Source organism: Psittacula echo, assembly GCF_963264785.1.
Source record: "Psittacula echo genome assembly, chromosome: 22".
NCBI lineage: Eukaryota > Metazoa > Chordata > Aves > Psittaciformes > Psittacidae > Psittacula > Psittacula echo.
In genome coordinates, this window is record NC_137758.1 from 5,570,912 (window position 1) to 5,596,415 (window position 25,504).

The 25,504-nt window shown below is 53.5% G+C and overlaps 1 protein-coding gene across 1 annotated transcript in view; it reads left to right on the plus strand.

The window, feature by feature from the left end:
* Nucleotides 1–9,024: 9,024 nt before the first annotated feature.
* The window catches only part of NFASC (neurofascin), a gene marked incomplete at both ends in the record, with an annotated part of 47,443 nt that continues 30,963 nt past the window's right edge, over nucleotides 9,025–25,504 (plus strand). Inside the window, 17 exon segments of the mRNA XM_080633117.1 lie at nucleotides 9,025–9,118; nucleotides 10,289–10,306; nucleotides 11,247–11,352; nucleotides 11,471–11,667; nucleotides 11,983–12,105; nucleotides 12,568–12,738; nucleotides 15,408–15,458; nucleotides 20,014–20,125; nucleotides 20,785–20,969; nucleotides 21,288–21,419; nucleotides 21,660–21,803; nucleotides 22,172–22,283; nucleotides 22,382–22,548; nucleotides 22,875–23,022; nucleotides 23,655–23,779; nucleotides 24,638–24,673; nucleotides 25,356–25,457. Coding sequence (XP_080489243.1) covers nucleotides 9,025–9,118; nucleotides 10,289–10,306; nucleotides 11,247–11,352; nucleotides 11,471–11,667; nucleotides 11,983–12,105; nucleotides 12,568–12,738; nucleotides 15,408–15,458; nucleotides 20,014–20,125; nucleotides 20,785–20,969; nucleotides 21,288–21,419; nucleotides 21,660–21,803; nucleotides 22,172–22,283; nucleotides 22,382–22,548; nucleotides 22,875–23,022; nucleotides 23,655–23,779; nucleotides 24,638–24,673; nucleotides 25,356–25,457 — 2,023 coding nt within the window.

The window sequence follows — 25,504 nt, forward strand, 5'->3', positions numbered from 1 at the left end:
GCTCAGGCTGCTGCAAGCCCCCGGTGTGAGATCCCCCTCGGGGCTGTGCCATGCAGAGGGAGGCAGAGCTGGGACTTGTGAGGGAGCCAGAAGGGGAAAGGCGGCTTTTCCAGAACAGTTGCTGCATGATCCGTGCTCCGGTTGCTGTTTATAGCTCGTGCTCTGTGATTAGCACTTGGCTGATCACCAGGGGCCAGATGCTGCTGTCCCTGAGCGGGGTGGCCGAGGGCCGCAGCGGGGACAGACCTTACCCCTTGCTGTCAGCTGGGTGCTGCTCCCGCTGCACAGCGTGGGATGGATGGGCCTTGGGAAGGAGCTTTCCTGGGAGGGTGAGGGACTGCTCCCTGTCACCACTGATACTGCCGGGGGGGGTTGGCAGCACCGGAGTTGTGCTTGGGTTTGCCCAAAGGTGCAGGATTGGGAAGCTCTGGAGCCAGCCCCAGTATCAGGGGTGAGGTGCCCATGGGAAGTGTCCTGTACAGCACTGCAGACACGTGCTATCGCTGTGTCCTGTGCCCCAACACTGCCTCTCAAAGCTTCTCATTTCCCACCAAACAATTCCTTCCTTGTCCCTCTCAAAGCAACATCATAGAATCATAGAACAGTTAGGTTTGGAAAGGACCTTAAGATCATCCAGTTCCAACCCCCCTGCCATGGGCAGGGACACCTCACACTAAACCATGGCACCCAAGGCTCTGTCCAACCTGGCCTCGAACACCGCCAAGGATGGAGCATTCACAACCTCCCTGGGCAACCCATTCCAGTGCCTCACCACCCTCTCAGTAAAGAACTTCCTCCTTAGATCCAATCTAAACTTCCCCTGTTTCAGTTTGAACCTGTTACCCCTTGTCCTGTCACTGCAGTCCCTGATGAAGAGTCCCTCCCCAGCATCCTTGTAGGCCCCCTTCAGATAAATGACCACGTATTTATCCAAACAGGTTGCAGTATAAGAAGAGTTGTTAAACATCCTTCCCCCCCGCCCCGAAATAACAAGTGAAACCGATTGCTTTCTCCTCTTAGCTGTACCCCGTATCTGACACTTTAAATGTCACATCACGCCCAGGATACAGCCCATGCAGAGCCGATGCGCTGGAGCCCTTTGTTTTTAACCAGGGATAACTCCAACGAATCCTTGTGGGTTTTCTTCCTTGCCCGCTTCTCCCCCTCGCTGATGAAAGCAGGAGCTGTGGGAAGCAGCAGCGCCCCGGGAGGGTGGGAAGCTGATTAGAGGGGCTGGTGTGACCCAGTGCCCCGCGGATCGGCTGTCGTGGGGCCACCTCCCAGCTGCCGTGGGGGCATGGAATGGGATTGGGGGTGATGGGCCGGCTGGTGAGGCCACGCTCTCATCTTCCATGGGAAGCTTCACACTTTTCCCTTATCCCCCTGCTTGGACTATGACCGCTTTGTAAAGGTTAAATGGTATTTTCTGGTTAAACCAAATGATCTCAGCTCGTTTCCCACTCATGCTCTATCTTTTGTCTGACCTTGGGGTAACACTTGACCTCCCTAGACTGGAGTCCCTTTGTGTGATAAAATGACAGTATTTCCTTACATTATCAGAGGGACAGGATGATAAATGAATTCACATTTATGTAGCACCGAGATATGACTGCGATAGATTAAGAGTCTGTCCCTGGAATTCCCTGTGCTCTCGGTAGTGATACACAGCCCTGCAAGGGAATGAACGACCTCCTGAAAGCATGACCGCTGTTTGCGGTCAAACCTGCGAAATGCAATAGTACCAAGAGCAATTATTCCCTTTATCCTGTATTTTTTAAGCATTTCTGGAATTTGAGCCTGGCTGCAGCTGGCTCTGGCTGAGAGCTGTTGAGATAAGCTGCAGTATAAATCCCCCCAATGCCAGCACCAGCTCTAAAGTTCAGGGACTGACGGATTCGTTCCCACCTCCCACATGTTGCCCTATGCAGAGCCACAGGGATGCTGCCGCGGCTCTTCCTGGCATGTGCGGGTGGGTGACTTTAGGAAGCCATCCCTATTCCTTTCTCTCAATGCCAGTTTGTTTGCTCGCTCAGTCCTTTTATAATGCACACAGCCCGTGGGGCTCAGGATTGAAAACTCACCCACGAGTGAGGCGAGGCAGGAGGGGTGCAGGGAGTGAAAGGAAAACTGCAGCAGAGGGCAAAAATCCCATGGAGGAGTGAAACAAGAAACCATGGGCTGAGAAACAGCCTGGGCATGTGTTCCCTGAGGATGTGGCTCTTAAGGATGTATCACAGTATCACAGTATGTTAGAGATTGGAAGGGACCTCAAAAGATCATCTAGTCCAATCCCCCTGCCAGAGCAGGAACACCTAGATAAGGTTAAACAGGAATGTGTCCAGGCGGGTTTTGAATGTCTCCAGAGAAGGAGACTCCACAACCGCCCTGGGCAGCCTGTTCCAGTGTTCTGTCACCCTCACTGAGAAGAAGTTTCTTCTCAAGTTTAAGTGGAACCTCTTGTGTTCCAGTTTGTACCCATTACCCCTTGTCCTATCATTGTTTGCCATTGAGAAGAGCCTGGCTCCATCCTCGTGACACTCCCCCTTTATATATTTATATACACTAATAAGGTCCCCCCGCAGTCTCCTCTTCTCCAAACTATAGAGACCCAGCTCCCTCAGCCTTTCCTCATAAGGGAGATGCTCCACTCCCTTCATCATCTTCGTTGCCCTGCGCTGGACTTTCTCCAGCAGGTCCCTGTCCTTCTTGAACTGAGGGGCCCAGAACTGGACACAATATTCCAGATGCGGTCTCACCAGGGCAGAGTAGAGGGGAAGGAGGACCTCTCTCGACCTACTGACCACCCCCCTTCTAATACACCCCAGGATGCCATTGGCCTTCTTGGCCACAAGGGCACAGTGTTGGCTCATGGTCATCCTGCCATCCACTAGGACCCCCAGGTCCCTCTCCCCTACACTACTCTCTAACAGGTCATTCCCCAACCTATACTGGAACCTGGGGTTGTTCCTGCCCAGATGCAGGACTCTACACTTTCCCTTGTTATATTTCATCAAGTTTCTCCCTGCCCAACTCTCCAGCCTGTCCAGGTCTCGCTGGATGGCAGCACAGCCTTCTGGCGTGTCAGCCACTCCTCCCAGCTTAGTGTCATCAGCAAACTTGCTGACAGTACACTCAATTCCCTCATCTAAATCATTGATGAATATATTAAATAATACTGGTCCCGTGCTGCAAACCTGATGGGAGGAGTATATGGGCAGTTATCCTGCCCAAATTGGGCTGCCTGGAGCGTCTATGGAGCACCAGCAGTGGTTGGACCGAGCCTTGGTCTAGTGTGAGGTGTCCCTGCCCACTGCAGGGGGTTAGAACTGGATGATATTTGGGTCCTTTCTGACCCAAACCATTGTGTGGTGTCACTGCAAACCTCAGCTGCTGTGGGTTGTGTTTTGCGAAATGTCCTTTTGTGCAGTGGACAGGAGCAAAGATGTGTTTGGGGGCTCAAAGCGGATAGAACAGGCACAGAAAATGGTTGTCCATAGACACTGGACCATCAGTAACCTTAGCCTAGGACCTGGTTCCCGTGAGAAGCCTGACTTCCCTTCTTGCCCGTGATGAGAGGGTGCACAGGTCTGAAGCGCTGGTTCCTGAAAGGAGGGGAACGATTCTGCTTTAAGGGCGAGAAGAGGAGATGCAGATGGGTTTGCTGGTCCTTGCTCTGGCAGTTGTTTCTCAGAACAATTGTGCAAGCTGTACCCAACCGCAGGCACACACAAAGCGCTTCTCTCTCCTCCAAACAGAGGCAAGGGGGAAGCGCTGCGGCCATCCCCAGGGCAGGGCACGGGCTGTTCCTTGGGATGGAAATGCCAGATCATCCTGTCCTTGTGATCATTTCCTTGCTGCTTCATAGAATGGATTGGGTTGAAGGGACCTTAAAGCTCATCCAAGTCAATCCCCTGCCACGGGCAGGGACACCTTCCGCAGAGCAGCTTGCTCCAAGCCCCTGTGTCCAACCTGGATTTGAATGATTCGTAATAATTTCTTTCCTTTTCCCCACTGATTCCTGTGCTGTAATGCAACGTTTGCTTTGAGAGGCTTCTTGTGCGTGTTGTAGGAACGCAGCTGTACATACAGCTGGTGGGTATCTGTGCATGACCAGGGAAATAGAAAGGTGTGTGGATGTGTCCATCCCTACCACCCAGGTTTCGTGTCACAAGGCGGATCCCTGCTCCCTGCATGGATCTCAACCCCATGGAGCCATTCCACTGGTGCAGTGTCAGGATGGGCTGGCACACACATGGTGGCTTCTACAAGGTGTGACAGAAGGTCCTGTCGCTGCCAAACGAAAGGGGGGTGCAGATTTATGGCCTGGAAGTCAGCAACCTGGAAACCCCTCTGATGTGTTCCATATGGTGCGGGAAGGCAGGGAAGAGCCTGAATGGAGCAGGAGCAAAGTGAGGCTTTAGTCGCTGTTAGGGAATCCCATGGATGTATTCCCTCTAAACCAATGTTTTTCATTCTCTGAAACCAAAAGGGTTCTCTCTTTGTGGAAATGTTGCTCTGTGCTGTTCAATCAGTACTAATTAAGTGGTTGAAATGCATTACATGGTGCTTTAGGAATCTGCTTGGGAACACTAACAGCTCGAGTTTTACTGTTCCTCTTACAACCGTAAATAAGGATAAATGCCTAATTGCTCCTGAAAGCATCCTGCTGGACCCAATGAGCTGACTAAAATCAATCCTTCATTGCAGAATGGTTTAATTTCATTTAACTTCAACCAGAGATTCCCCCTGCTTCCTGTTCTTGTGTCTGCTCCACAGCCCCCTCTCTGCTTCAGAGTTCATCCCTGTGGTCATTCTGCAGCAGCAGGGCTACAGGGAAGGGGTTTGTTTCCATCCTTATTCTGGAAGGTCTCATTTCATAAAGATGCTGGGAATTAATCTCAACCCTTCCCCAATGCTCTTTGTGCTCCCAGGGGAAGTCCTTTGGCTCTGCTCGGCTTCCCTGGGGCAGGATGAAGCTTGGTAGGGTTGGAGCAAGACATTCTGCGTGTTGTGGTTTGCAGGGATGTGGTTTTGGGAATGATGGTGAAGAGCCAAGTTTTGGCCAAATCAGCCTGCATGGGGTCAGGGTCCTGGCTTCTGCTGAGTGGGGCCTCACGGAGGGGTGCATTTCTGCAGCAGGAGATATTTGCGTGTCTCTGCCCTCCAGCACCGTGGAGCCCGGCTGGAGAAGCAGCAAAGTGGATTACATGGCATGTGGCTCATGTCCTGCTAATGAGCGGAGCATGTCCAGCCTCATCCAGCCCCTGTCTGCTGGGAAAGAGCCTGTGATAGGCAAACCTCCCCCTCCCACCTCTCCTGGCCGTGCCAATCGAAGCCAATGGGAACCCTGTTGGTGCTGAGCAGATGGGAGCTGTGGCTTGGCAGCACGGGGGGGAAGCAGGGATGCTCCAGGGCTGGGAATGAGGATGCACTAGCGCAGCTCTCTACCATCTGTGGAAAGGAGCGGTTTTCCCCATCCCAAGGCAGGGAGGAAGCAGTGTGCGGATGGGATTGACATGTGTGTGGAGAAAGAGAGATTCCAAGTCGCTTCTGCATGGCTGTGAGGGTCTGTGGCTCTGCCAGGCTGATGGACACCCGCTTGGTGTCCCTTGGGAGCTGTGAAGTGAGGGAGGAGGCAGTGTCCGTACAGAACCCCTCTATAGTGGTACCATCCACAGCATTCCTGGCATGGCAAGGACCTGCAGGAATCTGAAAAACCTGATTTTTCATAGACCCATGGAGTGGTTTGGGTTGGAATGAGCCTTAAAGCTCATCCAGTTCCAACCCCTGTCATGGGCAGGGACACCTTCCACTGGAGCAGCTTGCTCCAAGCCCCGTCCAACCTGGCCTTTTTTCCCCTTTCACTGCAGGTTTCACAGGGGCTTCCAAAGTGCTCAGAGCTCTTTTCTGGTTTAGTTATTGGTACATGAGTGGTGACTTTACATAAGGAGAAACTTGAGAGTGTGAAACTTGCAGCAGAGCCGGGCAATGACCCTGGAGCAGGATGTGGGGGGGCCGGATTTGCTTTCAGTGCCATCCCATTCACCACATGGCTGCTGAGATCATCAAGGTGTACTAGCCTGGGGAGTGCTGGGATCATCAGCACCTCATGGGGGGTTGGTCCCTGCTGGGGCCATCATCTCGTCATGGGTATCTCCATCATCCCATCATGGGTGTCTCCATCATCCCATCATGGGTGTCTCCATCATCCCGTCATGGGTGTCTCCATCATCCCGTCATGGGTGTCTCCATCATCCCGTCATGGGTGTCTCCATCATCCCGTCATGGGTGTCTCCATCATCCCGTCATGGGTGTCTCCATCATCCCCTGGGATCTGCCCCTTCTTTGTCTTTCTTGCATTTAAGCTTTTCCCCCCAGTGCCTGTTCAGAGCGAGGAAGGAGGCTCCAAGTGGAGCAGAGTTAAGGTCTCACATCCACCTCTTACTCACAGAAGTATTGATGCCTCTGGAGGGAGGTTTGAGCCAAGGCCTGGGATGTGTTTCGCAACGCAGACTGTTTGTTGGAAGGATGTTGCAGTGGGTCACAGGGAGAGGGAAAACACCAACAAGTCTGGAAACCATTTCTGAACTCTGGGGAAGTATCTGGGGGAAAAGGCATCGGAGTCTGCCCCATTGCCTGGAGCTGCAGGAAGCAGCAGGATGCGGCTTTTGCTGGTTCTCGGGGGCAGGCTCAACGCTGGGTGAGCTTCACGACCCTGAGCATCCCCACATAAGCACGTTCATGCCCCTCCTTCAGCTCCAGCCTCTGTGCTGGGGAGATGTCCCCGTCCCCGGGCGAGGAGCACCCGGACAATGGGGCTGTGTTCTGCATGGGCAGGGGCTCGGGCACTGTCTGTCCCCAGCACCCACCTACACGCGCAGGCACGTCTGCAGCGTGTTCCTGGTGCGCAGCGCACCCACATCTGCCCCGGACAAAGGGGCCCCGGAGGAGCCTGGTGTTTGCTCTCCTGAAGGTGGGGATGCGTTTTGTGCCTGTTCTGCCGTAGGTTCGCTGTTTGCTCTCGGTCGGTGGATGTGCAGTGCTGCACCAGTGGCCCTGTCCCCCCTGCCTGGTGTCCCGGCATGGGAAGCATCCAGGGCATTCCCATGGAGACAAATATCTGCCAAGCACCTGTGCCAGGAGCCTGCTCTTTCAGGTCACTCCCATTTCTTTCACATGAGCTAGTACCCAGCATACAGAAACCAACACATTCTTTGCTTTCCAGGCTGCAGCAGCATTTAAATGTGTACTATGTAAATGCCTGCCGTCTTGCACCTTTCCTCCCATACTTCATCTGTGAAAGAAGAGGGGTGTAAAGCATTCTGTGGTAGTGATGCGGAGCATCAGTGCATGAGCACAGTAAGGACCCCAGAAACCTCAGCCTCGCAAAATCCCTGGTTGCAGTATTCAGGCTGATTCAGTTCCGAAGTCAGACTCGTAACTGAAGGGCATAAAACCCCTAACCCATTACTCACGTTAAGCTGTAACTGGAGAAATGAACCACTTTAAAAAGGAAGGCTACAGATCAAAGTGCCATTTTCCCTTGGACAGAAAGCTAAAGAAGTCATTGGAAAGGCTTTGCTCAGCGTGACCTGCTCACAGGGCTGCACGAGGCCTGGACATGACTTTAATCACCGCCTCGCTCCTATCATTATTCTGTCCTTTAACTCTTTCATTGCAACAGCTGGATTGGAAAATCCTAGGAATGAGCAGAAAAGATCAAGGCAGCGCTCCCCTCCAAGCCCCTTCCCAACCCACAATCTGTCATCCGGTGTAACTGGGACAGGGAGCTCCTTCAGGCCCCGGAGAGCCTGCTCGCACCCCGGCAGGGCTGGATGGAGAAACCATCAAGCACGTCTGGTTCCCCATAAGAATAACAGGGAAGAGTGTCCTTAAGGGTTGCCTTGTGCTGGGGCTGAGCGTGTCCGGGGCTCACAGAGCTTCCTGGGCCATGTGTCAGGGCTGTTTGTTCTCTGTGACATCTGGCTCCCAGCAGCATTCCCTGCGGGACCCGGAGCCCCCCAGCACCCCCGTTTGTCTGTTGTTCCCAGTGCCCCCTCCCTCCTGCTCCACACTGGGCTTGGGAACAGCTGAAGGGGCAGCAGCAGCATCCAAAGCTGATTTATGTGTGATGGAGACGGGCTCTCCTTGCTTGCCAAATGGCCTCTGCACTGCTCCCTGCCTGGCCACATCCCACCTTGGAGGAGCAGCACGGAGCGAGGCTGGGATTTTCCACTGCTCGCTGTCCTGGCTCCATTCTTGTTCTGAGCTGAGCTCTCTGCACGGCTGATGTCCTTTTTATAACTCTATTACAGAGGGCTGTATCTCAGCCGCGATGCGCCACAGCAGCGTTTCTAAGGGGGTTTTATGGTACAAATGGGATGATTTATCCTCCTTTTCACTCTTTATTTATCTGCATTTAGCCTGTAGGTTTAACAGCAAAATGAAAAGGATGGGGATGCATGTGATAACCTGGCAGTTCCCGGGAGGTGTGGATGGTGCTGCTGCACAGCTGGCACAGGGAGCGAAGCAGCTGGAAACGGGCAGGGACCCCTTCCACTGGAGCAGCTTGCTCCAAGCCCCTGTGTCCAACCTGGCCTTGAACACTGCCAGGGATGGGGCAGCCACAGCTTCTCTGGGCACCCTGGGCCAGCGCCTCAGCACCCTCACAGGGAACAACTTCTGCCTAAACCTATGAGGTCAGGGGGTAACAAATAACCCCAAAAGGCTGATTTTCTGCCAGCGGTTGGGATGACCACGACCATGGGCTTGTACCTGGGTCACCAGAGCCTGGAGACTGTTTTCCTGGCACTATTCACACCCCCGTCCCTTCACACCCATGTCTTTGGGCTGGAATCACTCTCTCCAGAGTTACCAACAGGAAGAAGGCAGAGATGGGGCTGTGACTGGGTCGGTGACGCTGGCTCTGTGCTTGTTTTGCAGCTGAGGATCCATCCGTGCGTGCCGCTGCTCTGCTCGCCCTGGGGGACACGACTGAGGTCCTGACGCTGCCCAGCCTCCAAAATGGTCATGCAAAGACGCCACCTCACCTGCGCAGGAATAGCATTCGCTCTCTACCTTCATCACCTCGTCAGCACCATTGAAGTCCCTCTGGACTGTAAGTTGTGGTTTACCCCTCTAAGAACTCCTGCTGAGGAGGTGGACATGGACCCGGCCCAGGTCCTGTTCCTGCCTCAACTTTTCTTCACTGGTGCTTGTTTGGGGCTATTTTTCTTGTTATAAACCACTTCGTAAAGCCCCTGAGATTGTCTAAGTCACAGAGTGATTGATCTCAAAAGCTGAGCAGAGGGCTCACAACCACATGCGAGCACATTGCCAGTCTTATCTGGCACGAGTAGACACCTATGTCCTTGAGGGTAGTGCAGATCCAGGTGGGTCCTGCAGAGCAGTGTGGTTTTTCTCTCTCTGTTGGGCCTTTGTGGTTAATTCTGAGCTGGGAATTATGTTTTATGGAAGAGCTGGGGGATATAGAGCGAGGAGGAAGGAGGCCATGGGCTGATGCTTCTGCTGAATGTGCATCTTCGGGAGCTGTCTGAATGCACCTGAGGTGGGGGTTCACGTGAGAGCCACTGCTCTGGAAACCACTTGTGCCATTTCTGTGTGGCCCAGCTCCCTTCTGTAGCTGCTGCTGTAACACTCAGCCCAGCGCTGCGAGGAGCCTCTTCCTTCTGCACACTGTGCAGAAGTCCCCCAGCGAGCGGAGCGTTAGCAGGGAAATCACAGCCCTTTGCCAGGGTCTGAAGTGGCAAAGTTGTCCTGATAGGAGGAATCTGCCCTGTGGGTTCTTGCTGGCCCCTGGCTCTGGGCAGCAAAATGGGGAGGAAGAAGCTGAGGTGGTGGCTTCTGGCTGACATTGGAAAAGACTGAAGAGAAAGGGTGGGAGAGCTCTGATTTATGGAGGGGAATAAAGAGCTGCGGTACCTGGGGGCACAGGGAACAGGTCCCAGGGTCAAGTCCCTGCTCGGTGCGATTCCAGGCGAAAATACCCTGGAGCCAGCACTAACGCGCACAGGGCACGCTTGTACCCAGCAATGGGAATTTTGCCGGATGCACACAAACGAGGTGGTTCCTTCAGCCCTGGCTTTGTTAGCGTCAATGGGACTCTTCTGCAGTAGATGAGAACACGCTCGGATCATAAAGTGATTTGTGTGCAGTGTTTGCGAGCCCTACGATAACTCCACGTGTTTGTGTATGTGACGTGTGCAAGTTTGTTCCTGAATTAACCTTTTCTCTTTTCCTCGTCATGCTTGCACTTTGGGAATAACAGCAAACATTCAGAGTGATTGTAAGTGTTCCCCTCGCCCCCACGTGCATGTCTGTCCTGCATGGCCCAACCAGGGCACGAGGGGGCTGTGCCGCACAGGGGCCACGGTGGCTGTGGCTTGGCGCATGGTGCATTGCCCGCTTCTGTGGCCAGAACTGGGACAATCCAAGCCCCAGGCATGGCTGGAAGAGACAGGGAGGTGCTGGAGGGGCTTGGGAGGAGTGCTTGGGCTCTGCTGCTGTCCCCGGAGCAGGAGCTGGACTGTCTTTGCAAGGCAAATGTTGTCTCTGCAGGGGCTTGGTACTGCTAATGCTCAGAGGAGAGCAGGTTCCTCTGCCTTGCGTGGGTGCATGTGCTCAACTGGGTCCACAGGCTGACAGGTTTGGGCATCACTGCAGCTCTCAGGGGGAGAGCAAACAGCCTCGGACCTGAGCAGCTTCCCTCCAGGCCGGCCACGGGACTGAGCTCTTCAGTTCAGGAGCAGAGCCATGTCCTACATGCGCAATGCTTCTCACAAGCCCTGCCCTTCCAGACCCCAGCGCTGTGCCCCTTTGGGGTAACCCCGGAGGGGTTTGCACAGGGAGAGCCTGTAAAGGTCCTGCTCTGGGTCTCGGGCTCCCAGTCCCACCTGCAGCCGCTGTCTTTGGGGTGCACAGCCAGGACGCCTTTCGGTCTGGTTCAGTCTGTGGTCGCAGGGAGATGTGGCTGTGAAATTCCTTAATGACACCAAGATACCAAGTGAGAAACAGGAGCTTTCTGGTACCCAAAGTGCTGACGGTTCGAGAGGTGATGAACAGCACCCCCATGGGAAATCCCTCAGGTGTTGGAGGTCTTTAAAGCACAAATTGTCCCTCCGGCCTGGGAAAGAGCTGAAATCCCATCAGGATCTGCTGCAGGATGGCAAAGAAGGGATTCACCCTCTCCACACAACCCTCCTCATGGCTTTTCCTTTGCTTTGCAGTGCCTCAGCCCCCCACAATCACCAAGCAGTCCGTGAAGGACTACATCGTCGACCCAAGGGATAACATCTTCATTGAATGTGAAGCCAAAGGGAACCCTGTGCCCACGTAAGTGCATCCTCAGCCCTTGTGCTGCAGCTCTGCTGTTCATTAGAGCCCAGGTAAGGACCTCACCAGGTCCACAAGGTCCATGGTGACAAACCCAGCCTTTTCCCTGTGCTTGCAGCTTTTCCTGGACACGGAACGGGAAGTTCTTCAACGTGGCGAAGGACCCCAAGGTGTCGATGCGGTGGCGGTCGGGGACGCTGGTCATTGACTTCCACAGCGGGGGCCGGCCGGAGGACTATGAGGGCGAGTACCAGTGCTTTGCCCGGAATGACTACGGCACTGCTCTCTCCAGCAAGATCCACCTCCAGGTCTCTAGTGAGTAACAGCAGAGCCAGCAGCCTGGGAAAGCCGGGAGCATTGCATGAGAGCTCGTAGAAGAGGCATGGAGTGCTCAAATACCTCATCCTGCCTCATCTGTTACCTGTGTCGGGATGTATCCAGCAACAGGGCTGAGACGAAGGCATGGGGGTTTTGGCTGTAGCTAACAGGGTTATACTTGGAATCTTGCGTGCTTTGTAATGAGGTTTGCATTGAGGCCACTCCATCGAAACCAGGCCAGGTCCAGCGGGAAGAGATCTGCAGCGCTGCCACCCTGCCTTCCTCACGTGGTGTCTTTGCTTCTAATGGCAGAGTCTCCCCTGTGGCCCAAGGAGAAGGTGGATGTGATAGAGGTGGATGAAGGTGCTCCGCTGAGCCTGCAGTGCAACCCGCCGCCGGGCCTGCCCTCTCCCGTCATCTTCTGGATGAGCAGCTGTGAGTTGGGAGAAAACCCCCTTCCCCATGGACCCATGGGCAGCCTTTCCATCACCTGCAGTGGTCATTTCAAATAGCTCTGTAGAGCGACGTTGCTGCTTGTTCAAAGCTGGAGGCACTCGTGTGGCAGACACGGCTTTAACCTGCCAGAGGGGAGACTGAGCTGAGCTCTGAGGCAGAAGCTCTTCCCTGTGAGGGTGCTGAGGCGCTGGCACAGGGTGCCCAGAGAAGCTGTGGCTGCCCCATCCCTGGCAGTGTTCAAGGCCAGGTTGGACACAGGGGCTTGGAGCAAGCTGCTCCAGTGGAAGGGGTCCCTGCCCGTGGTTGGAGCTGGGGTTGGAGCTGGAGGAGCTTTAAGGTCCCTTCCAACCCATTCTATGATGTGCAGCTTGGGGTTTGCTTTTCTCCTTTAGCACCTGTGGGGGTACCTGACCTGCTCTCAATGCCTCTCCTCCCCTGCAGCCATGGAGCCCATCCACCAGGATAAGCGCGTCTCCCAGGGCCAGAACGGGGACTTGTACTTCTCCAATGTGATGCTGCAGGATGCCCAGACCGACTACAGCTGCAACGCGCGCTTCCACTTCACCCACACCATCCAGCAGAAAAACCCCTACACCCTCAAGGTGAAAACCAGTAAGTGTCACGGTGACCGCTCAGGGTGGCTCTTCCCTGGCCTTCCAGGCAGGATTTTCCTTCCAGACACCTGATTTCTGTCCTTGGCAGCACTGAGAGCTACCAGGTACAAGAGTGGCTTCCTGCATTTCACTTAGGTTAGGACAAGAACCAGTCTGGATGAGGGTTGAGGGGTGGTTTCCCTCCAGCATCACAGCTTCATGGGTTGAGGGCTGCAGAGGCAGCTTGGTGCGGGTATCTCTGTGTGTCTGGGATAGACTGGAAAGCATTTCAACACAGATGGGGCACTGTCCCCACCCTGAAGGAAATGTATAATATCAAGCGATGCTTCCCTAGTTTGAAAAGCTGGGAAGAGCCTTGGTTTGCTCCAGGTTCCTGTGCAGGTGCCGCACTGGGGGACTGTGTGTGCGTGAACCTTGCAGAGCTCAGGATTTACCTGTGGCGCAGGAGCTGTTCCTTTGCTCTGGAGTGTGATCACAGGAGGGCTTGAGCCTCTGGGCTCTGAGCGTGTACTCATGAGAGCAGGAGATGCAGCCATCTCCGTTTCACCACGGTGAGGAGCGTTGGCTTGGGGAGCCGGAGGAGCACGTGCGTGGCTCTCTCCAGGCATGCTTGAAGGCAGGTTTGCTCCCAGTGCTAACGTTTCATGCCAGAGCACTGCAGGATACGATGCTCTGGAGCTGGTGCAGGTCCTGCAGAGCATGGGCTCTCCTTTGGGGTGTGTGTGATGTGCAGGGCAGCAATCAGCACAGGAACAGCATCTCTGCGCCCCAGCCATCAGGCAGGAGCCATCTCCTGTTCCCAGTGTGTGCAGGCAGATGCAAGGCACAAGGTGCTCCCAAATCCTGTCATTAGGAGCTTAATTGGACCTTGCAGCAGCTTAAAGGAGAAGTAACGCTATTGAAGTGAGCTGGGAGTGATGCAAGAGCAGACAGGGCCTGGAGGGTTTTGCACTTTTATCGTTAACAGCTTCTCCTTGGTGCAAAGCATGAGTGGAGAACCAGCAAGACAAAGAGTATCAGCTCTTTGCTAACGGTGAGGGATGTGTGTAGTTAACTGTGAGTATTCCTCATGTGTGCACAGAGCTGGGCAGACAGTGCCAGTGGCTTCCTGTTGGAGAAGGACTGAGCCCTGCACTAGTGTGAGCTGGGGAAATCCTGGTAAACAAAGACCTGCGGTCACTTGAGCCTCCAAAGGCTCCATCCCGATTTGTGCAGCTCTAGAGAACACATGGAAGAGGTTCTGGTTCCTGTGAACAGATACGAGCTCCCCTCCTGCACACTCAGATGCCACCAGAGCGTTTTGCTCCCAAGCTCTGTAGAACTGGCTTTCGGTTCTCCTGGATCCTCTCTTTAAGCTTTCCTTTCTGCTCTATTATCATCAGATGCAAACCCCATCCCAAGAGCTGCACAGAGGCCCCTATAATGTAAGCAACTGAGGGTTTGATTTCTCACCTGCTGGGATATAAGAAGTTCTTCCTGGTGTTCAAAGGAGATGAGCTCGCATTTGTCTCAAGCTGCTCTGTCATCTCAGCCTTAAGCCAGGAGCATTGGCTGTCCTTACAGGAAGTTCACCAGCTGCTGAGGAATCATTACATGGGGTTGCCATGCCTTGGGCTGCTAGAGGAGGAAAATGCAAAGCTTCTGGGGAGCCATGCAGAGAGTTCCTCTGGTGAATCACAGACTCCTGGAATGGTTCGGGTTGGAATGGACCTCAAAGCTCCTCCAGTTCCAACCCCTGCCATGGGCAGGGACACCTTTCACTAGGTTAGGTTGCTCCAAACCCTGTCCAACCTGGCTTTAAACACTTGGTATCCAGGTTCAGGCAGCTCTTGGGCATCTGCTGGGCTCTCCTGATGCCCTTGCACAGAGACATGGTGAGTGGCTGATGACTTAAGGCTCAGGGCGACAGCTCTATGGTAGCCAACACAGCCTTTGGCATCTCTTGTTGGGCAGATGACTCCATAGCATGGCTGTGCCACATCCTAGTGGGAACCAGGGTGTTCTTGGACACCAAAACTAAACTTGGGTAATGATGTGAGCTGAGGAGGGCAGATCCTCAGCAGTTGTGGGCTTTCTTCTTCAAGCAGAGGTGGTGGTTGTCACTACACAAGAGCAGCGCGTTACTGAAAAGCTGGTGCTTTGCATCTGGCACAATCTACTTTAATTATCTGGAAATTAAAAGGGATTTTCCACCAGATTGTGCTTTTAGGATCTAATTGTTATTATTATTTGTTCATCTTCCCCATGCCCTTCTGCACTGTTACGCTGCTGCTTGGCTGTGTCTAGCCTATGCCTTATGCTGGGAAAGAGTAGCTGGAATGCGTTTCCCTCATAGTTAACTGAAAGAAACCCCATTTCCTTCTCCAGACTGAACAGATCTATCCCCCCCCCCCCAAAGATATAAATGTCTTTATAACAAAAACACCCCAAGGAAATGTTTGCAATGCAGTTTTCACCCATTGATGTGTTTTCACGTCCCATAGGAGGAACAGAGTTCTCTTTGCCTCCCCTTTATTGCTGTGGTGTCTGTCCTGGAAGGCAGCTGTGCTCAGAGTGTGTTTGTGTCCCTGCTCTTCCCTGTCCGCCTTGCTCTCGTGTTCTGGGAAGCGCTTTGGCCCCTGTCCCTCTGTGGCCCTTGGGATGCTCATGGTCTTTTGTTTATTGCAGAGAAACCCCATAACGAAACGTCTTTACGAAATCACACTGCCATGTACAGTGGTGAGTCAACGCTGGCTAATGGAGACCTCCACGGGTTAACCCCCTCCTGCCTAACCCGACTGACTCCTGCTAACCCCTCTGTGTCCCCCCGTGTCCCCACTTGTGGGTTGTGGCCTCAACTTTGCCAAAACAAGTGGGGCAAAATGAGCCAAACGGTGACAAAACCCCCCTGAAGTTCTCACTGTTCCCAGTGATAGAGTTTTAAGTGAAATAACCGCATACACAGAGGCTTGAGAGGCGTTTGGGTTAATAGGGTCCGGCCCAAATGCAGGGCTCAGTAAGCTCGGCTTGCTGCCTTGCTGAAGAGGTGGCTCGTCCTCAGCAAAGGCTGTGATTTAAAGATCACCATCCCTCTCCTTGTCTTCAGAAAGAGCATCTATTGTGTTCGCAGCTAAACACAGGGAGAAAAGGGGACAAAAAGGAGCATTTGGTTCTGGGTGCTTCGTTTCTTTGTGGCGAGGTTGTACATGCGCTGGGTGCTGTCGTGAGGCTCTTCCCCTTTGTCTGGGCAGGGAGATCACCTCCGGAGCCTGTGTTTGCTGGGAGAGCCCATCCCAGACTCATAAATTACGCTTCAGACACAAAGCGCGTGGCTCCCGGGGTGCGGGTGCGGTGCTGAGAACAGATTGGCAGTGTCACGGATGGGGTGGGATAACGCGGGCAGCAGCAGCGGTTTGCATGGAGGGAGCACAGGCACTACAGGGGTGCGAACCAGAGACCACCACAGAGCCTCACTGCCCCAGGCCAGTACTGGTGTGGGCAAGGGTTTGCTTTGTGCCCCCCTTGCTGCTTATGGGGACCCCACACTGGTCCCCAGCCATGTCCTATGGCGAAGTCTTGCTCAGCTTCCCACCCGCAGCCCCAGCTTGCTTTGTGCCTGGCACAACCCAGGGTACAATTTCTTTTCCATGGGGACTTTTGGGCACAAGAAGTGCTTTTGCCAGCTTAGAGCAGAGAGAGTTGGAGTGCGAGGAGAGGAGGATGTGCCAGGTGAGGGCACTGGGTGCAGCGTCCCCATGATTGTCGAGGGAACCGGGATGCAGCATCTCACTGGAGTGGGAGGTTCCTGAGGATGCTCAGCAGAGGAACCAGCCTTGGGCACGTGCTGGTGGCAGAAAAAGGGCTGGGTGTAGTTTGAAGGTATTTGTACAAACGGCTCTGGAAGGGGATTGCCAGCAAAATCAGCTTCAGTGGGAACTGCATCAGCTGCATCACACCTCAATGAGCGGTGAGCATGGGTGATGCCTCCATCACAGGCATGTGGGGCCAGGAACCAAAGAGAAACCCAGTGGTGAGCATCCCTGTCAATGTATCAAGCACCTCACAGTGTAAATGGTGTTTGCATTTCAAAGAGGACTCCTTCATGCTGGCTGGGCACTGCTTTGGTGCTTGCAGCCTCATAGGCTGGGGAGGGAGAGTCACTGAGGTGGTTGTGGGCTTCCTCATCTCCTGCTCCACATCTTTGTGCAGGGAAAAAGGATGCTCAGTAGTCACCTGGGTAGGAAAATGGGATCTTATCAGCGCAGCCTCATAGATCTCTGTTCATAGGTGCAGAGCTGTCTGGTATTTGCATGATATGGGCTATGTGCATTACCATCCCCTGGAATGCTTTATGGAACAGTGGGTTCAGATCACTCACTCACACCCCTGTGCAAATCTGAGCTCCAGCCAGCATTCCTTAATGCTCTGGTGATAAACTTCTTACCCTCAGCCCTTTTTCCTTTTGCTAAGCCTGTGTTTCTCCCCGGAATGCCCTATGCAGCCACCCTGGCCACTGGAACCAGCTGCAGCAAAGCAAGTTCTTAGGGGTGGGGAGTGGGGAATAGGGACTTGTCTCCCACGTGGTTTAGGTTTTGGGAGACTTGGGGCTCTTGGACCCTCTGTCTTTGGTGCTGGTCCCTGTGGCACGGGCTCCGCTCCAGAGCCAGCAGGCACAGGGCTCTGCAGAGCTTGCAGGGATGGGCTGCAGCGGGAGCTGCACATCCCCTTCCCGGCCAGTCTGTGCTGGAAGTGCCTGAGCTCATCCCAGGGACGTGGGACCGGCTGGCGTGGATGTGGGACACGAGCAGTTTGTGGGACACTTGAACTGCACAAGGGCCAGGCCAGCTGTGGGAGATGCATCCGGGAGGCTCATCCAGGCCCCTCTCCCCGTGTCTCATTATGGGTGCAGTGATTTCCGTGCTGCAAAGCTTAATTGCCTGGGCAAACTGTCCGCAGTTCTGAAAGAAAAAGGATCTGAAAGGATTAATTGAATCCTTTATTAGCAGAAGCTTCTCACCTCGTTCCTTTGTAAGTGGAAATGAAAGTCTGGTTTGTTCTTTTTCCTTTGGCAAACGCGGGATGATTTAAAGCTGGTTACAGTGTGCAGGAGGGAACAGATGGGATGTGGCTCGATGTGTTCCTTCCCATTATTGCCTCTCAGCAGCAACGCGAGTTGATGTTCAACCTTCAGATGCCTTGGGTCAGGGCTGTGGGGAGGGGTAGGTGAGAAGTGCCCATTCCTGGGATACCACGTTCACAGCTGAACAGGTCCAGTTTCACAGAGACAGGGACACAGCAGCAATAGGTTGGAAGCAGAGCCTATTTTTAAGCAGAAATAAATAGCCACAGGATTTATTTTTCCAGTTCTGTTCCATCCAAACACGAGTGAGACGTTGCTGTTTGTCTGACAGCATCCAGCTGGAGCTGCTGCACGTTCCAAGCTGGAGCAGTCCCTCTGCCTGAGAGAATTCCTGGCTGCTCCCTGTTCTAAACAGCAAAACATGGATTAGGAATGCTGTACTAAGGCAAAAAGCTGATCAGCTCTGCAGCATTGCTGTCGGGTTCCTTAAGCAAGTGGATAGGATACTAATTTATCTCCCTTATTTTTAATTGTCATCATTAATATATGGCTTGTAAAATTTGGCTTGCACTGCTGCTTGTCTCTTCGAGTTATGGCCCGAGCTCCTGAGCAAGTGGTTTATTGCGGGGGTGAAAGGCACAGCCTGATGGCCAAGAAAGGCCAGTAGTGGCTTATAGAGCATTATCCCAGTCTCCTAATGGTGTGACAAGAGAGACGTCCATGAGGCTGGCCAGAGGGATGGGAGCTGTTGATGAGCACCAGCACTGGCTCTGTCCTTCCCTGCAGAGCCCTGGCATGGGCTGACTGGGGTTAACCAGGATGAGATCCTCTCCAGAGCAGGCGAGCAAACAGCCTGGTGGTGCCTGCCCCAAGCGCTGGCCCTGCAGGATCAGGTCAAGCTTTGCCTTCCTGGTAATCCATTAATCCAATAATTGACTAACCCACTGAGCAGCACGCGCTGGCCGGGATCCCGCGGGATCGGGGTGTGGAGCCGTGGGATGCGTGTGTGCGCCTGAACTCCGGCGCCGGGCTCGTCTCAAAGGCACGGTTCAACTCCTGGGGTCGTGAGCCCAGACCCAGCCTTTCCCTCGGGCCAGCTGATGGGAACTCCATGACCAGCCCCTGCCCTCCCTCTTCTCCCTCTTCCCAGCCCTTTTCCTCCACCAGAGCACATGGGGACGCTTCCCAAACAGCTGTGGGCATCCCCAAAAGCCTCACGGTGCTGGGCACCCCTGGCTGCCTCCTGCTCTTCGAGGAAGCAGGAAAGGGCTCATTCTGCACCCCGACATCCGGCTCCATGGGCTCTCCCCACAGATCGATTTGGTATCTGCAGTGACCCTGTGCCAGCCCCGGCCATTCTGTCCCCTTTCCTAATCTCATAACCTCCATCTCTGCTACTGCTGCTTTCAAGCCCATCTCATCCTGTTTTGTCCTCACTGATCAAGATCTAGTTTAATAATTCCACTTATTAATGGAATTTCTTCCATTAATAACGAATTTCTGTGCCCTACAAAGAGGCCTCCGCTGTGTGTACGTGTAGAGTCATCTTGTGTCTTATCCTGGTTTTCTTCTGTTCAACATTCTTGTCCAGTCCTGAAATGTGTCCTTTTGGTGGCTACGCTGTTCCTTCCCAAAGGACACCGTCCTTTCAGGCTTAGCAGCTCCGCATAAGGGTTGGAAACCTCCTTGGTGCTGCTAGAGCCCCAGACAGTGCCAGGATACTCCGTATTTCGGAGATCCCTGTTGCAAAGCAACTCAGTTGTCCAAGTAAACCCCTCCTGTGCCCATCTGTTCCCTTTGTCTTTCACTGCATGTTGTGTCCATCAGGATTTCCAAGCCTCATCTGATTTCAGACCATTTCTTTGTGCTACAGGCAGGGGTGGGCAGGAAAGCACTGCCCCATTGGGAGCTGATGGTGATGGGGCCATTCCTGCGGCTCAGCTCCCTCTGCCCATCCTTTGCTGCTCCTTTACCTCTCTGCCTCCCAAACCTCCCCTCTCCAACCATTTTTACTTTACAAATTACCTTGAGCCCTCCTCTACTTTCCAGGTGAGTTCAGCATCTCAGGCTTGACCAGGAACTTGACAGCTCCCCCCTGCAAGCACTGTGTATTCCCACCCCTTATGTGCCCTCCTCGCTGCTGCACCAAAGGAGAGTTTAAAAGCACTGTGTTTTGTTTGTGTGTTTGTTTTCTTTCTCTCCTGCTGATTTCAGCCCGAGGGATTACGGAAACAACCCCCAGCTTCATGTATCCCTATGGAACCTCGAGCAGTCAGATGGTGCTCAGAGGAGAGGACCTCTTGCTGGAGTGCATCGCTTCAGGAGTGTATGTACTGCTGCTGGGGATGGGGAGAGGGTGGCCTGGGACCAGGATGCTGAACCGTAGAACAGAATCCCAGACTGATTGAGGTTGGAAGCGACCTTAAAGCTCCTCCAGCTCCAACCCCTGCCACGGGCAGGGACCCCTTCCACTGGAGCAGCTTGCTCCAAGCCCCATCCAGCATGGCCTTGAACACTTGTTGGCCCCTTCAGGCACTGGAAGCTGCTCTCAGGTCTCCCCTTCAGGAGCCTTCTCTTCTCCAGGCTGACCCAGCCCAGCTCTCTCAGCCTGGCTCCAGAGCAGAGCTGCTCCAGCCCTCGCAGCAGTTCTGGTGGTCTCCTCTGAACTTACTCCAAGAGCTCCACGTCCCTCTTATGTTGGGGGCCCCAATGAATCACTGGTGCAGAAAGGATGATTCCTTTCCTTTTAGCTGCTATTACCAATACTGTAATTATACATAATTACATAATACTGTAATAATACATAACCTCCTTGGAGTGTAAGGACATGGAGGAACAGGAGAGCTGAGCTCTGCAGCCCTGTTCAGAGGAGCAGGGTGCTCACTGTCCAAGGGTAGCTCCCCACTGAGGACAAGATTCTCAGCCGTTTCATTAGGAGTCATTTTCTTGCCTTGCAAAAGGATTTCTCTCGTCCCCCCTCCTTAGACCAGCACCGGACATCATGTGGTACAAGAAAGGAGGAGAGCTCCCAGTCGGCAAAACCAAGCTGGAGAACTTTAACAAGGCTCTTCGCATCTCCAATGTCTCCGAGGAGGACTCCGGGGAGTATTTCTGCTTGGCCTCCAACAAGATGGGCAGCATCCGCCACACGATCTCGGTGAGAGTGAAGGGTACGTCACCTTTACCTTGCCATCTTTTTGCCCTTCCCCAACCAGAAGCTGGGAGGGATCTGCATGGAAGGGGCTGCCTCTGTGCTGGATCCAGCCATCCTTGCTGCTTGTCCGAACTGACCCAAAAGCAGTGTGAGATGTGTGTAACCCAGCAGGGCCCCGCTGACACAAGTGGTTGTGTGTTTGTATGGCCATAGATGGGGGGAAGAGGCTTTCCCCCCTCGGGCACCCAGGGAAGGCTGTGTTAGGTCAGCGGAGAGGGGTTTTGGGTGAGATCGTGCTGCTGCGGTTATAACCGGTGCATTGGTGTGTTTAAAGCTGCTCCATACTGGCTGGATGAACCCCAAAACCTCATTCTGGCCCCTGGTGAGGACGGCAGGCTGGTGTGCCGCGCCAACGGGAACCCCAAGCCTGCGATCCAGTGGCTGGTGAACGGCGAGCCTATAGAAGGTGAGCAAGGAGAGTCCGTGCCTCCCAGCCAAGGATCTGACCATGAGAGCCAGGCACCCGCTGAGCTGCGTGCGTGGGCTCCAGCATCACAGCACATAAAGCACCTGCCTGTCTGAGCTGAGGCCAACTGAGCCGTGTCTCTGGAGGCTGTACCCTCGCCTGGCTTGGTCTGCAGGCAGAGGGATGCACAATGATGTTCTCTGGTGAATTTTAGCTGCAGGAGCACTCTCTGTTTTGCAGGTTCTCCTCCCAACCCCAGCCGAGAGGTGGCTGGAGACACCATCGTATTTCGAGATACCCAGATCGGCAGCAGTGCTGTGTACCAGTGCAACGCATCCAACGAGCATGGCTACCTCCTTGCCAATGCCTTTGTCAGTGTCCTGGGTAAGTCCTGATGGAAGGTGAACCCTGCTCACGGCAGATGAATACCCCAGACTCATGTTTTCCCTGCAGAAGTTCTCTATGTACTTTCCTCTTTGTGTTAGCTGCTCTGAGGCTAATGCAAAAAGGTACATGAAGCAGAAGTCCATTGCCATGAACCTGCAAAGCCAGGCAAGGCTGAGCAAGTCCTACTGATGCTGAGAGCTGATTCATGCAGCGAGGCTAAAGAGGGAATGGAGAAGCTTTACTGAGTCTTAAAAGTGCCAACATGGAAGAGTGACCAAAAGAGAAGGGAGGGTGAATGGAAAGCGAATGGCAGAAACCAGGCACTGTCTTTTCTTTCTCAATGGCTGTGATTTTGCTCTTTGCAGATGTGTCCCCACGGATACTGGCCCCCCGCAATCAGCTCATCAAAGTGATCCAAAACAACAGGACCCGACTTGACTGCCCCTTCTTTGGCTCACCCATCCCCACCCTGAGATGGTAAGAGCCGCAGCACATCCCTTGCCAGCCCAGAGGGTTAGGAAGGGGAGGTTTCCTCCTCTTTCTTCCCTTACAATAGCACTCTGTGGTGTTGTGAGGTTTAAGAACGGCCAGGGGAACACACTGGATGGAGGAAACTACAAGGCACATGAGAACGGGAGCTTGGAGATGGAGATGGCTCGAAAGGAGGACCAGGGCATCTACACTTGTGTCGCTACCAACATCCTGGGTAAAGCAGAGGCCCAGGTTCGCCTGGAGGTTAAAGGTAGGGGCACAAAGGGCTCTGGGTCAAGATGGTCTCTTGGGTCTCCTGAAACTTGCAGCAGAAGGAATAGTTCAGGTTAAGGGAGGGTTGGTCGTGGGCTCCAGCAGCCCATCAGCAGGACGGGCACTTGTCATTTGAAACTGGAATCCAGAACATTGTGGAGATTCCCTTTTAATGTTGGAGTAATGTTGGACAGTTCACTACAGGAAGCTGGCCGAACGCTTGACGTGCCCGCTTGTCCTTCCCAAGTGACCCCACTCATCCCTGAGCTCCTGAGCTCAGCCCAGCAGTTCGGTGCCTAACGCTCCCTTCCTGCCTTGCTGCAGACCCAACGAGGATTGTGAGAGGCCCAGAGGACCAAGTGGTGAAGAGGGGCTCCACGCCGCGCCTCCACTGCCGCGTGAAGCACGACCCCACGCTCAGACTCACCGTCACCTGGCTCAAGGACAATGCACCCCTGCACATGGGGAACAGGTCTGTGGGCAGCAGTGTCGTGGGGGCTCTCCTCCGCCCGCGATGGTGAACATCTCAGGAGCCACCAGGGATAATACGGATGAACAAGGAGGTCTCATCTAGGCAACCTTGGCTGTTCTTGATACTTAGAATGTTACCAGCTCCTTCCAACAGCTATTGCCTAGCAAATAATATTGATTTGTCAGTAAATCAGGAGTTCATAGGTTTTATTTACAGCTATTTTAGGACACCTCGAGCAAAGGGGTGGGTTAATAAGAAGCTACTTCAACATGAATGTTTATCTGCTATAAGGTCCAGTTATAATTTCCTTTTCCATAGCTGAATCCCTTCTCAAGCAGGGGAGTGATCTCAAGATGTGATCACAGGACACGAACCACTGAGATGTCAGACTGCTGTCCTAGAAGTGTGATTATTGCCTGTACACAGCAGAGCACAATTCACTCATTCCTCAGAAAAGGAGGTTTCCCAGAATAACTCAACACGTCCTTAGCTGATACCATCTTCAGACCAGAGACGTACTCCTGTTCTGTTTGAGCTTTTACATGTATTTTAGCAGAGAACACTCAGATCCCAATCCTGCTGCCTGATGCGCTCAGGCACAGCTGTGTGATTATCGTTTTCATCCCTTTCAGGATGAAGAAAGAAGATGATGGTCTGACAATACATGGTGTGAGTGAGAAGGACCAAGGGGATTATACCTGCGTAGCCAGCACGGAGCTGGACAAGGACTCGGCTAAAGCCTACCTCACAGTACTAGGTAAGGCTGTCCTAAGGGCTTTGTTTTAATAGAACAAGCTGAAGGTCGGATGGAAAAGGTGATCACAGGATTGTCCTCTGAAGCAGAGACGCTCAAGGAGATGCTGGCAAAGCAATTGTTCCATTGCTGCAGGACTCGGCAAGGACACGCTGCCTGATCTCCGGCTCAGACAATGGCATTGAATGAGAGTTGAGGGAAACTTGCATTTGAGACAAAAAAACCCCAGAGTGGTTATTACAGAGCTAAAAATACCCAAGTGTGGACGCTGAAGCTCTGGGAGAACAGCCCTAAATTTGTCACTGAATTGCACTGAATGTCAGGGTGCTGAGCAGCTCTGCAAACCCAGGGGTGACCTTGCAGGTCCCTTTTGCAATGTAGACAGTGACAAACCTAAGCCCTTCCCCATTCCCATTTATGTACCCTGTGAGGTCTATTTGTACAACACAGTCCATCAGTCCCCGTCCTTGGCCACCTCAGGTCTTGCTGCATTCACAGAGGGCCCCAACCTGCCACTGCTGCTGGCACAGACCCACAGTGCCCTATAGAAGAGGGCAACATGAGCCCACATGCCTAATGATTTGACAGGGCTTGAGTTATTTCCCTTCCTTCTCCCCTAATAGCTAATCAACTCTATGACAGGCTGATGTCTCCCTTTGCTGTGTACTGCAAGGATGAATAAAGGTGTGCAGAGCCTGCCTGGAGGTCTCTGGGCTGTCCCTGCTCGGGTCCCCAGGCAGGGCTGGATCCTTCCGTAATCCATGATTTTGTGTGTAACTTTCTGTTTGCCAGGTGCTCCTTTGGCCACCCAAACTTAATGCCCAAACTAACCCTGTTAACAACCAATGTCTTACCTTGCAGCCGTGCCCGCTAACCGTTTGAGAGACTTACCCAAAGGTAATCACCACTAATTCAGGGGGTTTGCTTTACTTTGGGAAATGATTTTCTTTTGCCTTGCCAATAACACCAGCAGAAAACAGCTGCAAAGTTGGGAGCTGAAGCTTCCAAGTCCTGCCCAGGTTGTTCTTGAAAGCCCATCCAGATGGCAGCAGGTAGGAAGGTCCTGTGTGTCCCACTTGCTGAGTGCAAGAATGGCTTTACCCATACCTGGGAATAGTGAGCCCTGATGGGAGAAAAGCAAATCACTCCGAATCCCTTGACCTTTGACTGGAAGGAAGTTCTTACTGTTATCGCAAGAGCTGGTTCTGTGCCATCATGTGGGTTGTGAGCAGACACAGAAACCAGGACTGGTGCCCCCAGCGTTTCTAACTAGTTTTCATTGAGGTTTTGTGTCCTTTCTATTCCATTTGTTCACATTTCTGCATGGAGTTTGTTGTAAGCTCTTCTGTCCCCCTGCTCAGCCACTATATTGTGCTTTACCACTGGAGAAAATCCAGGGAGCTGGCAGGGTTTCAAGGCATGGCACTATTAGAACATGAGCGCGTTTGCCCTGGTCCACCAAGAGCTGCAGGATGTGACCTGAGTTCATGTCCTGGGTGTGGGCTGGGGCGAAGCGATGGGAACGGGACTCGCTCCTGGGACAATCCCAGCCTCATTTCTCCTGTTACCCGGCCACCAGAACGACCCGATCGGCCCCGGGACTTGGAGCTGACGGACCTGGCCGAGAGGAGCGTGCGGCTGACGTGGATCCCGGGTGACGACAACAACAGCCCCATCACAGGTGCCACTGCACCCTCTGCCCGTGTCCCTCCCATTCCTCCTGTCCCC